This window comes from Lepisosteus platostomus, chromosome 6, assembly GCF_059453375.1.
Source record: "Lepisosteus platostomus isolate fLepPlt1 chromosome 6, fLepPlt1.hap1, whole genome shotgun sequence".
Lineage (NCBI taxonomy): Eukaryota > Metazoa > Chordata > Actinopteri > Semionotiformes > Lepisosteidae > Lepisosteus > Lepisosteus platostomus.
The window spans coordinates 29,576,869-29,590,906 of NC_142616.1; the positions used below are offsets into that span (position 1 = coordinate 29,576,869).

Consider the following 14,038-nt stretch of genomic DNA (forward strand, 5'->3'; position numbering starts at 1 on the left):
TATTTAAGTAATAAAGCATAATAGATTGGAATATTGAATAGTGTTATCCATTAATGTGTTTCAACACCCTTTTGCAGCATGATACCACACTGAATCGCTTCCTCTGTGAACCCTGTGGCAGCCAGCAACAAAAAATCCTCACAAGAATTTAAAAGCTGTTGTATTTTTACCATGATGTTCAGCACATTAGACAGAAATTTGAACAAAAATCTGAAACATGCGTATCACAAATAACTAAATGTTTTTTTTTAATGTTTAATATACAGTATAAATATGATTTTTCACTGTGTTGTACATGTGGACAAATACTTTTGCCTTTATTTGTGGACACCATTAAGAATTGTAATACAATCTAATTCAATCTAAAAAGTAGACTATCTGTTTTAAACTCAGCATAGTGCTGACCTTGATTTCAGAAATCATCCTGTTTGTTTCCTGACCAGGCTAGATTTCACCCACACTCCTAAAAGTAAAAGTCTCAGTCTTCTATACCTCACCACACTACCTCCCTTCACTGATTTTAGAGAACAAAGACACTCTCTTTAATAAATGCATGCATGTAAAATTGATGGATTTTATGGGATTGTATGGTTTGCATTGTCAGTAAATTACTTTGACCATTCATCTCTGGTCTCATTAGTGTGAGACAAGAAGCAGTTTCAAGGCGAAGAAGCCTCTCAGATCAAAGCCATCACAGGGGTGACAAAAATCATCCCTGCTGCTTGTTTGAGACCTTGCAGTGTAATGCGAAAAACTGGTGCGGCTGAACAGCGACTACCATTAATATCATTGCATCATTTAACATGTCCCTTATATACAGTATAATTTCAGAAAATTGGTTGCTTATCCTTGAAGTTACAATAACTATTTTTTAGTAACAAGTAAAGGTTTATTCCATGCTGAAAAGAGAAGAAAAGAAACACAATGTTTCACCTGTGGAACCTTCCTTCAGTGTTCAACCTAGAGTACTTGAACTACTTCAGAACTATTTTTTATTCATGTTTGCTCAGATTTACCACTGAAAACTATTGAATAGAATTATACCTCTTTAATTCTATAACTGCTAAAAAAAGTGCATAACAATTCTCTTTGATACCTATAGTACAGAACAGCTAGCAAATAACACATTTCCCATATTACCCAAAACTCTAAATAGATAAGTACTTTGAGATTTCAGCTGTGACAAACAGTGGTAAATAGTTCAACTTACGTATGTAACTTACGTACTTACGTAATTAAGGTATGTTAATTCCTTTTTTCACTAAAGCTTTCTTGAGCAACTTTTTTTTTCTGTTCATTTTTCTTTTTCATCTTGAGAAATTAAGAAATGTTTTTACCTTATGTTTTGGACAGAAATCCCACATTTCTGTTGTGTTTTTTATCATTTGGAAGTCTTATGTGTGTTGGTTATATTTTTTGGTTAGATTCTATATTTACAAGATTTCGGCAGCCTATAATGATTTTGAGACAGATCTCAATTTTTCACTCTTTGCTACTATTAATAATGGAGGCCAACACTACAGAGTATGACATTGCTTTCTCTGAAGTGCAAAAACAGCATCCTAGCCACTCCAGAAGTCAAAAGAAATCACATGAACTTGACTGCTAAAAATATCTTGAGTAATGACTGCACCTCTCACATGGCTGGGTATTCTGCCTGATTGGGAATAGGATTTGATAAGCTGAATGAACATGATAAATCTGTTTGTTTGAAATAAATGGCAATCAACCTGAGTATTAATGTGCTGCATTTTGATGAAATGGTATAACTTTTTTCTACTTTGATGAAAGTGAGTTTCTGCTGAAGTCAGAAATGTCCAGATTCTCTTCCGTCAAGTCTATAACAGGTTTGGAAAAGACATCAGGAAAAATTACAGGTCTGAAGCTAACGTTTGGTTGGTAAATTCTACATGATTAAGTAATTGCATGCTCAATCAAAGCCTAACTTTGTGTACAGTATGTTATTCAAAGATCAAAGAACTCCACCAAATACCAGAATGAGTTACTGTAGGTAGTAACATTGAGTAAGTACCTGAGGTTCGATGCTGTGAAAAGTGGAAAGTTCTTCAAATTTAAATAACAAACTGCTGATCTTCACAAGAGTCATACAATTACAAAAGGAAGTGAAATGCTTATTAATATTTAACAATAATATTTTTAAGGGAACTGCAGTCCCAGTTTCTCAGACCATTTATTAAATAACGGTAACAAAATAAATTCATTGATGTTTCAGAAATAAATCCTGAACTTAACTTTTTTAAAGTACTGTAAGTCACCATGTTGACACAAACACGCATTCGAGTTTCCCACGAATTGCCATATGATGCAGCCCTCGCTGGTCACTAGTCTCCGTAATGAATGATGTAATGTGATGTACAAGCATATAAAAACAGGTTGTGCAGCAGACTTCTCACAGCAAAAATGTTCCAACATGATCTGCATGCAGAGTTAACAAGTGAGTAGCATTTGTCAGCAAAACTGTCTTGAAATCAGAAGCAATATTTCTATTGAATTAAAAGAGATGAATTCTGAAGTCTACTTCTTTGCCATGTCATAGGGCTGCACACATAACCAAACGTTTTGTTGCCTCATTCTGAATGCCTCATTCTGGGTATACCTGGAACTGTTGTCAATTTTGTGATGTACTGTAAAGTAGAGGTTTTACAGGTACTGTGTACATTTTACTGTTATTGCCGTTTGAAATACACTCATCAATACTGATTCTTTCTAACCCCAAAATATGAAAATAGCATTGCAGTTCCCATTTAACAATATTAGAGGTGGGGCTTTAGATTTTTCTATGTTTAAAATTTTAGTTTGAAGAAAGGAAACCAAGCCTTAGATATTGCAAACTGCAATAGATAGTGTGTGTAACACAGAGCACCACTGTTAATGAAATAAGATGTTTTTCTGATCTCTAACTTCAGTGCAGTGATTATCCCTCCATAAACAGAGAAGGGTCTCAGAAACTCTGAAGAAACAGACCAAGCATAGAGATCTGAATTTACCAATTGAGTCATTTGTGCCTGTTGGCTCACTGACACACCATGCAGATTGATTTGGCCATTTTAAAGAATTACAGTGGGGCTAACACGCAACTTACAATCATTCCCATTTGTTTAGCTCAAATCCAGCAGCGTCAGTATTTTAAGCAGTTCAGTGTTCTACATACAATATCCCAACTAATGACTGTGGTGGTTTATTGTGCTTTAAAAATAAGTAAATAAGAAAAGAGCAATGTAATACTTCCTACACGACTGACTCCCACACAGCTGCACTTGCCAAGAGCATATCACAGCACTTGTGTCCTGGGAATTCCCTTTCGAAAGTCTTTCCAAGATTAGAGCACAAGCTTTATTTACAATGATAAAAATATCATACGTCTATATACGTAGCTTTGGTGGAGACTTTTAGTGGGATTAAAGTTTTCAGATGCTCTGGAAAGGCTATCTTTGCAGAAAGAACTGGAGAACAAACACATTCAGCAGAGGAGGGAGTTTGTCCAATGAATTTTTTTAGATATTTGATTTTTCCTTGCAATGACCACAGCAAATTGCTACATGCTTGCTGACAATTTGATTAAAGAAATGAATACATCTGCCTTTGCTATTCATCCACAGCTATTTCAGTATTTTTACATCAGCAGTATTATGAAAATAAGTATATAGATTCAATATATATCTGGATTACCACAAATAGTATAAATTAAGCTCAGTGATTGTTGATATTATTCACCTTTAAATGTAAATAAAACCACACAGCTGAAGGATGAAGGAAAACAATGAGTAATTACTCTTCTTTCCTTTTCAAACACAATTTCAGATACAAGTGTATTTTACCATGAACAGAATTCCATTTTTCTTTCCACTCTGCACAGAAATATGTTTACAGGATATGTCCAGAATTGATAGCCACTATTTAAAGGTTTTTGTTTGTGAATTACATTTTCATTAGTTTTCTCGAAAACAGGACAAAACAAAACAACATTCCCCACCTTGAATTTCTTTGGTGGTACCCTCTTATATCTCAATAAAACATCAGCAGCACTGGGTAGTAATAACAGAGATACTGTGCACTAAGGATTTATCAATTTGAGTTGAACCCTATTTTTTTCTGTATGATGAGTGAAGCCAAACACACATTTCTGTCACTAGAAGAAGCCAAGATCTGTATTTTTCATTAATCAAAAGTACTCATAAAGACCAAGGGATATCCTTTATTAAAAGAGAGAATAAAGAAGGTGAATCCTGTTTCTGAAATGTAACCACACCTGGACATTACCAAAACATGTGTAAGTAAGGGAACACAGTGCATTCTGAACAAAGTGCACACTAGTTAGGAACTTCAAACAGCAGTGTCTTTGATGGAATATGGGAGCAAGATAAAGCATTACTAGTGCAACAGCAAGTTAACTCTGCATATGATTGGATAACTGAATGAGCACTATTACATAGACCTGGCCCCAAACCACGCCACTCTTTCATCTTGCTAAACACACCATTAATCCCACTGTCTGGAGTGAGCCTGCCTATCTGATGTTACTGTGAAACCAGTGCTTTGAAAAGCAAGATGTGGCCGTGTACTACCTAATAAACACTAATCATACCACTGGTATTATTAGAAGTGATGGCTTGAGAAAAGTATTTTTGTAGATCATTTGATGTATTTTTGTTTTCTTCTCATTAGCAAGCTAGGGAATATAACAAGGATCTTACAGTGCATGCTGAGAAAATAAGGAAAATTCTAAATCTTATTTTTCAGGATTACTGTGTCTGCACGCAACCCAGTAAACATTGGAAGTACTGTAAACATCAAGGTTTAGGCACAAAAGGAATTCTTAATTATTATTCTACAGAAGGCTGATTTTTTCAGCTAAATGTATTTATAGATAGAAGAAAGACCTTACATGTGTGAAAATGTTGTTGTCAAGTCGGAATTCTTTTAAACAAATAAAATAATGTGGTAAATACAAGTTCTATTTTGGTGGACATAAAATATTTATGCTCTGAAGTACACTTTCGCATGTAGAATTTTTTCTGCAAGACCACTGCATCAGTGCTCCACCTAAAACACTCTCCCTCTGTCTCTGATGCTAATGGACCAGCTCAGTCTCAGAGAGGGAAGAGATGCCTTTTCTTTGTAGAGCATTTGTTTCAAAACCATCTCATTGATGATCGTACTAAACATATTCTTCTCTGATGTTAGAACTGAACATTTTTAGAGAAAAAAAAACATCAGTCCAACCAACATGCCATTCAATTAAACTTGCCTGCTTATCAGTATTATCTGTCATGATGCCTGACTTGAGTGGGTGTATGGGGTGTGTTGGAATGAACAAGGTTGTTGTTGTGTTTTTGAACATTGAATAGTTCATGAACTAGCGCAAAAGGGTTTAGTGATCAATGGTGTGTGGGTGTCTATCTTTACTAATCATCTAATGTTGAATTCACTAATTCAGTTTACATATTAGCTTGCCATTGTGTATACTGTATATAATAAATACATGGAAAACAGCATGGTGTATTTCAGTGGATGGGTCAAGGAATAATTACTAAGGGAAAGAGGAGTGATTTGAATTAGTTCACTTTATTGGCTTAACTTAACTGGCAGAGAGAGAAAATCACAACCTGGTCATTGAGACAAAGGTGCCAGGACTCCCTTCCCAAGTTTTTTTTGAGGGATGAATCAAGGAAGTGCTCACCCATAGGGAGGTGAAAGTGGCCAAGATTACAGTTTGACCTCTTCCTGAACTTTCACTAAAAAACCCCATAAACTTATTTGAACATTGCTGCACAAAACACATTTCTGACTATCAGCATTAATTCCATTGTAAAGTGTGTCAGTATAAGGCACTGTTTTATTATCATGAGTGTTTTGTACTGAGACTCTGCGTAGCCAATTAGCAGGAAATCCTCTGCTCTAATTGCACTGATTAACTTTAATAATGAGAATTGTTATCTTACAGAAACATCTGCTGCGTGCAAACATGCAAACAGACCAATAGTCACACATGGCACTGTAATATACTGTAACAAGATACGTTTTTGGAAAGCACAAACATTAAAGACACCATGGTTTAGTCACTACACCAACCAAATAATGAAACATGTTGAAAATTAATGCCTTACTATTAATTTGAACTGCCTTCTCTGTGAAAAGCAGCCTGTGCAACTATTTGTCAGTGACTCGTTTTATTTTATGATTTAACAGCTTTCGGATTATCTATTTGTTACTGTACGTTCGTTTAGTTAAATTGTGCTATTGCATGCGGTCAACACGCACTGTAGTATTATAACATGCGCAAAACACTGAAAATTGTTAACGGATTTCACAAGCAACCGGGGAATAAATGCTTGGTTTTCAATCTCTAAGGACAAAAAACTAAGGTAGTTTTTCCAATTTTAGTAGTAAATTATACATATCACATTTGAAAAACAGCTTATCCTCCAGAAAACAATACATTAGCTTTGCTATATGAACACTATATTTCATGTATGCATACTGTACATTGTTTCTTCCAAATCAGCAACACTAAAATAATAATAATAATAATAATAATAATAATAATAATAATAATAATAATAATAATAATCGCAGTTTCTTTGGTCAGTTCATTAAAAATAACGGCATTATTTGCTCAGTTGTCTCCAGTTGCCCCCGGCGTAACCACTTAAGAAACAACACCATAAAATATACAGTAATATTAAAAAAGTTGTACACCCTGAAAAATGCATTCTACTATCTTTCGATCAGTGTAACCACTGTAAGAGACCACTACAGTTCTCTTGGCACTGAACCCTGAAAAGGAGATGAAAATGAGCCAGGCGGTTTGAGCGGCGATGGTTCTAGCACAACGCAAGTACGCTCAGTGGATCGCAGCATCACCTGGTCTCCAGACTTGCTGTGCAACCGCTGTGCAACCTGATCGATTGCACACCATTGGCTCGGGACGCCGTCGAGCCAGTGCGAGACGATCTCATCTTTCGCTCGGTCCTCGAAGCGCCGCTCCGCGCTTCAGGTGCTCGCTGTGCTGCTACCGGAACCTCTATGGCAGTTCTGCGGCTGTCTTTGGATGTTGAGTGTCAGCTGTCTGAAAGCCCGTGAAACAGGCTAGCTCGGATTTCCCCTCACTGGATTGTTTCATGTGGATCTACACCTACAGTACAGTACAATGAAGTTGTCCCCCACTGACAGGAGGAAAAGCATGCGCGACCTTGCTTTAGAGATTGGGATAAGAGTTTTGCTCTTCGGAGTTTTTGTGTAAGTACTGGAGCATTTCATACTGTATAAACAAATGCTAGTGGGATTCCACTGTAGTATAGTATTGTTCCACGATGTATTATTATTGAGTATCCACACACAAAACGAAGTATTTATTAATAAAAAAATAGTAACCTCAGTCAAAGCTAATAAACTATTTTAAGTGCTACATTGGTAAATATTTTAATAGTAATATTAGTAAAACTACGCTTTTTAGATTTTATTGTTCTTCTGAAAGTATTAATTAAATTAAGGTGCCTTGAAACGGTTATTTCTATCAGGAGGGCTCAGCTTTCATCTTTACCTTCTTTTTCGTTATTACTATCCAGTAAGTGAAACTTATGTTTCTATTTACACTTGTTAAGATGAGGTGAAGATGATAATGATAAGATATGCATGCCGCAATAACACTGTCGATTTATAGGACGCGTATAATCTCTATTTCCTCTTAAACCTCGTGCTTTACTTTCTGTACTCCGATTAAGTTTTCCAAGACGCTGTTTTTTCGTGTGACTTTTATGATTTCATTAAGAAGATTTTGCACTTTTTAAATCCAGGTGTCGTTGTACAGTGCATTGAATGACAGTGACAGAATGATTGCAATTTTCCCTTCGACTTGCTAATAATCACTGCTCTAAAATGAAGTAAAATACGCAGCCTATACAGTAGCTGTGCTTGGTTCTGAAGTGACAGCTCTTGAGTGCTGTCTTTTAGCTTGTGCACTTCTAGTGTGCAAGAGGCAGAAATTTAACATCTGGCACATTATGTGGCTGTTTAGTTTTCCTCGCGTAAAACATAACGCTTTTCATCTTCTCTTGATGACGGGTTTGGACATTTCGATGTGCAAATGAAGGGTGTAATCAAATCTTGTGGACCTGGGTTTTCGATATCTGTGTTGTCTCGGCGTTACAAACTCCTTTGCTAGCTCCTGCACAAAGATCTTCGATAATTCAACGTACAAGCGGAAAAGAAAGAAGCCGGCGTGGTGTCATCCAAATGTACTGTAGCCCCTTACACTTTAGCTTTGCCCATATCGCTTACATTCTCGTTGAAATGCAGGTCAGGGCTACATACAGTAATTCCATTCTGAAACACCGACACGTAAAAGCTTTTCTACTTGTGGTTTTAAACATCTGCTGTTTCGGCTTTTATCACTTTTGACTAGTACTACTTGGGTGACATGCTCTTTGCCTGTCGATGTCTTTTAACAGAGGTAAACAGTTATCAACCCGACAAGCAGATGGAAGATGTTGTTGCTACCCTGCAGGACATTTTACTGTATGTCCTGTTTTTTATTTTGATTAATGTTTTTTTTTTTTCTGTGCAGATTTATAGCGCGACCCAGAATAAAAAATGATGAGGCTGGAGAGTTTCGATACTGAAAGTGGAATAGCCTTTTGTTTAACAAGTTGGTGAAGAGACTTAAGATTTGTTTCCCCACAAATCATTAGGATCTGTTGATGCCACTGGCTCTGTGTCCATCTAGACAGCACATATGAATGAAGGGTTCATACATTCAAGCTCTGTACTGTATATCCATCAGGCAGGAGGTACTGTACACGTTAGGCAATGTTACTGTAGCTCTCTAAGGTCATTCATCCATCCATATGAAGCATTTTCAGTACAGACAAATACAGTACATTTCTATAGACAAATACAGATATTGATTTCATTGTGGAATCAATGGTTCAGTAAACTGGATTTATAGTTTCTGTCTTCAAGTTCTCTCCTACCATCCTTGAACTGATTTATAAACAAACATACATTTTGATCTAAAAGTTTCATCTTTAAATATTGACCATACAGGAAAATATAATAAATACAGAGGAAATCCCACTGTACACCATTTCTGTCAATGAGTGTCCCACATTAATGGCTGATTGATGACAAAAGCTGCTCCATCGCGATCCATTTAATCAACCCTGATTTGATCCTTCTTTCTGGAAATATATTACTCACGCTTAGTAGCATCATTGCTTTTTAGTGGTGTTATTAATCTCTAATCAGTACAGAGCCATTTACTATAAACGTACTGTAGATTAGGACAATGGAAATAAATAATCTTGTTTCTTCTCGCAAAACACATACAAAAGACACCTGCACACCCACACGCTTAGACACACAGATACAGTATACTGTACATCCACGGTGTAACACCATGACAACTGTTTTTGTTATTTTCTTCACTTCATCTGGCAAGAGGGTAAATGTAAGTCTTTTCTTTTTCTATGGAAACCATAGCAGAGCATACAATTGCAGAGCATAGATTTTCTTGTGCAGAATCTTTGTAGCAATTAAGCAGCAGCACAATGGTAGATACATTATGTTCATATTATTTCCTAAAGTATTTAGTGGGAACAGTGGAACAGCATCTCCCCTATTTTCAGTTTATAACATTCCCTCGGTTTTTACTGTGTTACCTGACAACCTTCTGTTGTTTTGCTTTCTTCAAGATTAATTAATTCTTTTATTGCATTAAAAATGATGCACCCCGTTAAACAAAATTATTTGGTACAGGCACCAACAGATCCATGAAATGCTTATGATAAAATCATTTAAAGGATACTGGAGATGTGTTAAATAAAGTGAGCAACTAATTGCTTACTACTGCTGAAAAACTCTTAGGGATCATGAGAAATATTAGTCTAGTTGATCATTCAGATGTCAAGTGATGCCAATGGTTACGTATGAAAAGTAGTTTAATTTTCAGGCAGAGAGCATGTTTTCAGTAAAGGCCGCTATTTGTAGCAAGAGTTGAGCCCTATAGTCCAGATGTGCTCTGTTTGATCTTGGTCGGTGTCTTCAGCGTACTGTGATTCATCATGTGGCAAAACATGTTGGGGCAGCTGAGCTTTGGGAGACTAAAGCCTGTTATGGTGTCCTCTGCTTGCCATGCATTGGTGACCCCCATAATATTCCAGGAATGTACTGTATGAGCCTGCATTGCTTTCAGTGATGAAAATAAAAAAATCTGCATCTTCATATTCAAAATCAAAGAATTACTGTAATAGTACTGTTTGTCATATATTTTTTATTTTACCTATGATTTTGATCATGCTTTAGTCAATATGATATTACATTGTCTAAAAACATTTGACATGATCAATTAATATTTTTGAATTAAAAGAACATAAGAAAGGTTACAATCAAAAAGAGGCCATTCGGTACATCTAGTAGGAGCATATGTTCAATTGATCCAAGGATCTCAATCAACCATTTCTTAAAAGAAGCCAGAATATGAGCTTCAACAACATGGCTGGCAAATGTGTTCCATACGCCCACAACACTTTCTGTACATACTGTGAGTACCTCCGGTTCTCTGTTTTAATTACACTTCCATGTGGTTTCCACTTGTGTCCTCTAGTTCATGATTTACTGATGATTCTGAAGAAGTCCACTGGACCCAAAATGTATTAATCTTGAGTGCTTCTCGTACCAGAAACACCTCTCCCTCTTCTGTGTTAATACTTTGTCCTTCCATTGTCTGAGACATGTTGCTGACTTCGTCCTCAGAGGACCCCTGATTGAAATGTTAATTTAGTACATCAGCTATTTCCCTCTTGTTGTCTGTGTTTTATGCTATGTTACTTCCCTGCGCAGTGAGCTCCCAGGCAGGTGTGACTTGGTCAGCTTTCATTCAGTTCTGACAGCAGCTACTGTACATGTCCTGCTGCCCATTTCAGACTAGCAAGGTAACTGATGTGACAGATTAGTAATTCCTATAGAAGAACATGTAGTCATAAAGGTGTCTTGTTATCTAAGACTGGGTGGCTGTGCTTTTTCCCCTTGGCACTCCAGTGAAGTGAACACAAACTGATATGTGGTCCTGATGATGACTTGAGCACTGTCTCTGGGGGTACGCTCCTTAAAAGTGAGGGAATGGGCTGGTCACTTGCCTCATCAGCTGCAGACTGACATTTGCATTGCTGTTGTGGAGCAGAATACATTTCTTGAGCTCTATTACCAAAGCCAGGCGGATTCAGCCTCCGGGAGCAGTGCTGTAGGAACAAGCATGCCCAGCGGCAGCCAATAAACGGCTCTTAAACCAGGGCAATGTTTTAAGGGGAGAAAAATTAAAATCTATGAACTGTGTGATGGATGTGCTTGCTGCTTAGATTCTTGTCATCGGGGGTATTTTGTCTCAAGCTGGAATAGAATGGCATCCTAGGAGACTGATCATAAACTGCTAAGGGCTTTGATCCCTCATGCATTTCTTTGGGGAGGAATAAGTGCACTAGGTCTGTGAATTTCTTTAAGGAGACAAAACATCATAAAGCTATTGGGAAAATAAACATGCTGTCGTTTTTGTGTGTGTCAGAGTAGCTTTTTATTAATACTGATACGTCTGCACTTTTGTAAACTGACTTGTGTAAACTGGAAGACTTGTGTCAACTAAAAATTCTACTATCATCCTGCAGAAAAAATCTGAAATACTGCAAACATTATGAAAAAGAAACCAGATTGCAAGGGAATGTATTAGATGTTTGTGTATGATTACAATCAGCTACCTGAGGTGAGTGTGCCTTGTGCTCTCTCTTTGAAATAAGGGTATTGTTAACACTGTCCATGTTGAGCCTGGAGATAGGGGTACTGCAGCTAAATGACTTTCATACTGCATATTGTATACCCATTTTAATTAATATATTAGTCATATTAAGGAACAAAGTGAGGCATTTATATAGTATTGACATTCAGTAATTATAATGCAGTACAGTTATATACTGTAGCATAAAAGCTAAACTGCAAGCCAAGGTATTCATCAAGTAATTGAGGCAATTCATTGTGCAAAGCGCTGGACTGGCCATATGCAGTAGACCATTTTCCACCACACTGCATTAACCTCATAATTTTTGAAAACGTAGAGAAAAACATCTTTTGGCAGTAAAGATGCATATACTGTATGCGTAGTACATGCATATGTGTGTACAAATAATCTTAATTGACTCATACATATAAAAATATTTATTATGTATAAATATTGAATATTTGTGTGACATGAAGCATTTCCATTCTTAGGAAAAAAAGATAATCCTAACAGGATGAAGCCGTAGAACCTATCTTAGCAGGGTAAGAAATTAGAATACAGATTTCTTAATCAGAATGAGAAATTATTATACTGTTAAATTTGCTGATTAAAGCTCTTTTTTTTACAAGTAACTATATAAAGCTCAATAATTCTGAATTGTGTGCATGAACCACAATTATAAAAGGTATGTACTATAATTCAATAGGATTCTGAGTATTTGGCTTAGTGTCTACTATTACAAAGCACCTCAATTTACACACAATGGACCTTTTTCATAACATCGATCTTGCATTGCAATGGAATATAATGTTCAGAGTTATGGAATATTTGTTCATCCTTTTAGATAAATTAAGATGTAAGTATAGCTTTAGAAACCCAACTATGCTTAATACTGAGAGGCACAACTATAAATTAAGAAATGAAAGTAATTGTAACGTTACCAAAAGATTGTTCATCCTTACAATTAAACAAAAGTGATGAACTATGATAACGAGCTAAAGTAAAAATAAAAGAAACAATAAAAAAGCAAACATAAAATAGTTGAGTAGCTTTCTGTCTTCAGGTACAGTACATACAGGATATGAACTGAATTTGACTGCTGACAGAACTTGTGTGCTTCACAGGATGCACAATGTACTGCTGAAACTACAGTAGGTGTGGCGGACTGATCACGTCTTTTTAAAATCAAGAAAAGGGAAAACATCTGTTCGTTGCACAAGCATTAGCCTACCAAACAACCAAAATGATTGCAAATGTGCATCATACTCCTTTCCACATCTCTGACATTCAGTAGTTTTTCTTGATTTTAGACTGTTTTGTCTTCTTTCTGCTTTTTTTCAGCTGGTCAGAACATAAACCCTTAAGCCAGATGTTGCAAAGTTCCAAGCATGTACTTGATGTCATACTGCATCCATTACCTCCTTTATGGAGCCTTGCCACTCTCTTGGGCATAGTCCTGCTCAGGTGTGCTGCCATGCTGGTGTTTGTTCACTAAATCCATTATTTGCTGGTTGTTCCCAACAGTAAATATCCAAAACCACTATTCTTTTAAAGATTGAGAGTACAAGCAAAGGCAGTTATTGCTTTGTGTTTTTTTCTGCGGTGTTTGTTTTTTTATTCTTGTCTCATACATTTGAACTTCCCAGTAATTCATTTTCTTTTATGGCTTTAAAGAGTGCCAGCGTTTGGACTTTGAAACTCCATTTAAGGGTAAGCTGTTCTCTGGGGGCTGTGTTATTGCTCAGGAACCACAGGCTCAGCCTCATAAACCCATGGTCAGAAATGAGGTCAGGGCCATCTCATTTGATGCTTTGATGCCAGGGGAAGGTTTACGATATACAGTAACTGAACTGGTTGATGCAGAGAGCCAGTTCCTCCTGGAAAATGAGGTCTCAGAAATTAGGCTGCTCCTGAGCATGGGTGTAGTGGACTTTATACCTGCAAGAGACCACGAGCCAAAACACACACACAAATCCTGTCATCCTCATTCTAACTTCTAACATGTGACATGCTCAGAAGTTTTTTCATTTTTTTTCTGTATTTTTTGCTTATTTTTTATTTTTACTGTATTTGGATGATTTATTTGTACATTTTACATTACACTGTTACGTATTATTGTACAGTATATATTTTAAGTAACACTACTATTACTACTACTAATTTTCATCATCATCATTATCACTCCACTCTCTATAGTACTTCATCCTTATCATCTCCAGTCTTCTGTATTTTTGGATCACCAAGATATACAGT

At 36.5% G+C, this 14,038-nt stretch overlaps 1 protein-coding gene across 2 annotated transcripts in view; it reads left to right on the forward strand.

Moving 5' to 3' along the window:
* The first annotated feature begins 6,591 nt into the window (after positions 1–6,591).
* The window catches only part of plpp4 (phospholipid phosphatase 4), a 71,828-nt gene continuing 64,381 nt past the window's right edge, over positions 6,592–14,038 (forward strand). The window contains exon 1 of one of the 2 annotated variants that reach the window (XM_088635242.1): positions 6,592–7,260. In XM_088635242.1, the coding sequence (XP_088491368.1) occupies positions 7,172–7,260 (89 nt within the window). In that variant the 5' untranslated portion in view covers positions 6,592–7,171. The remainder of the gene's footprint in view (positions 7,261–14,038) is intronic. The other variant, XM_088635241.1, reaches the window with a different exon arrangement.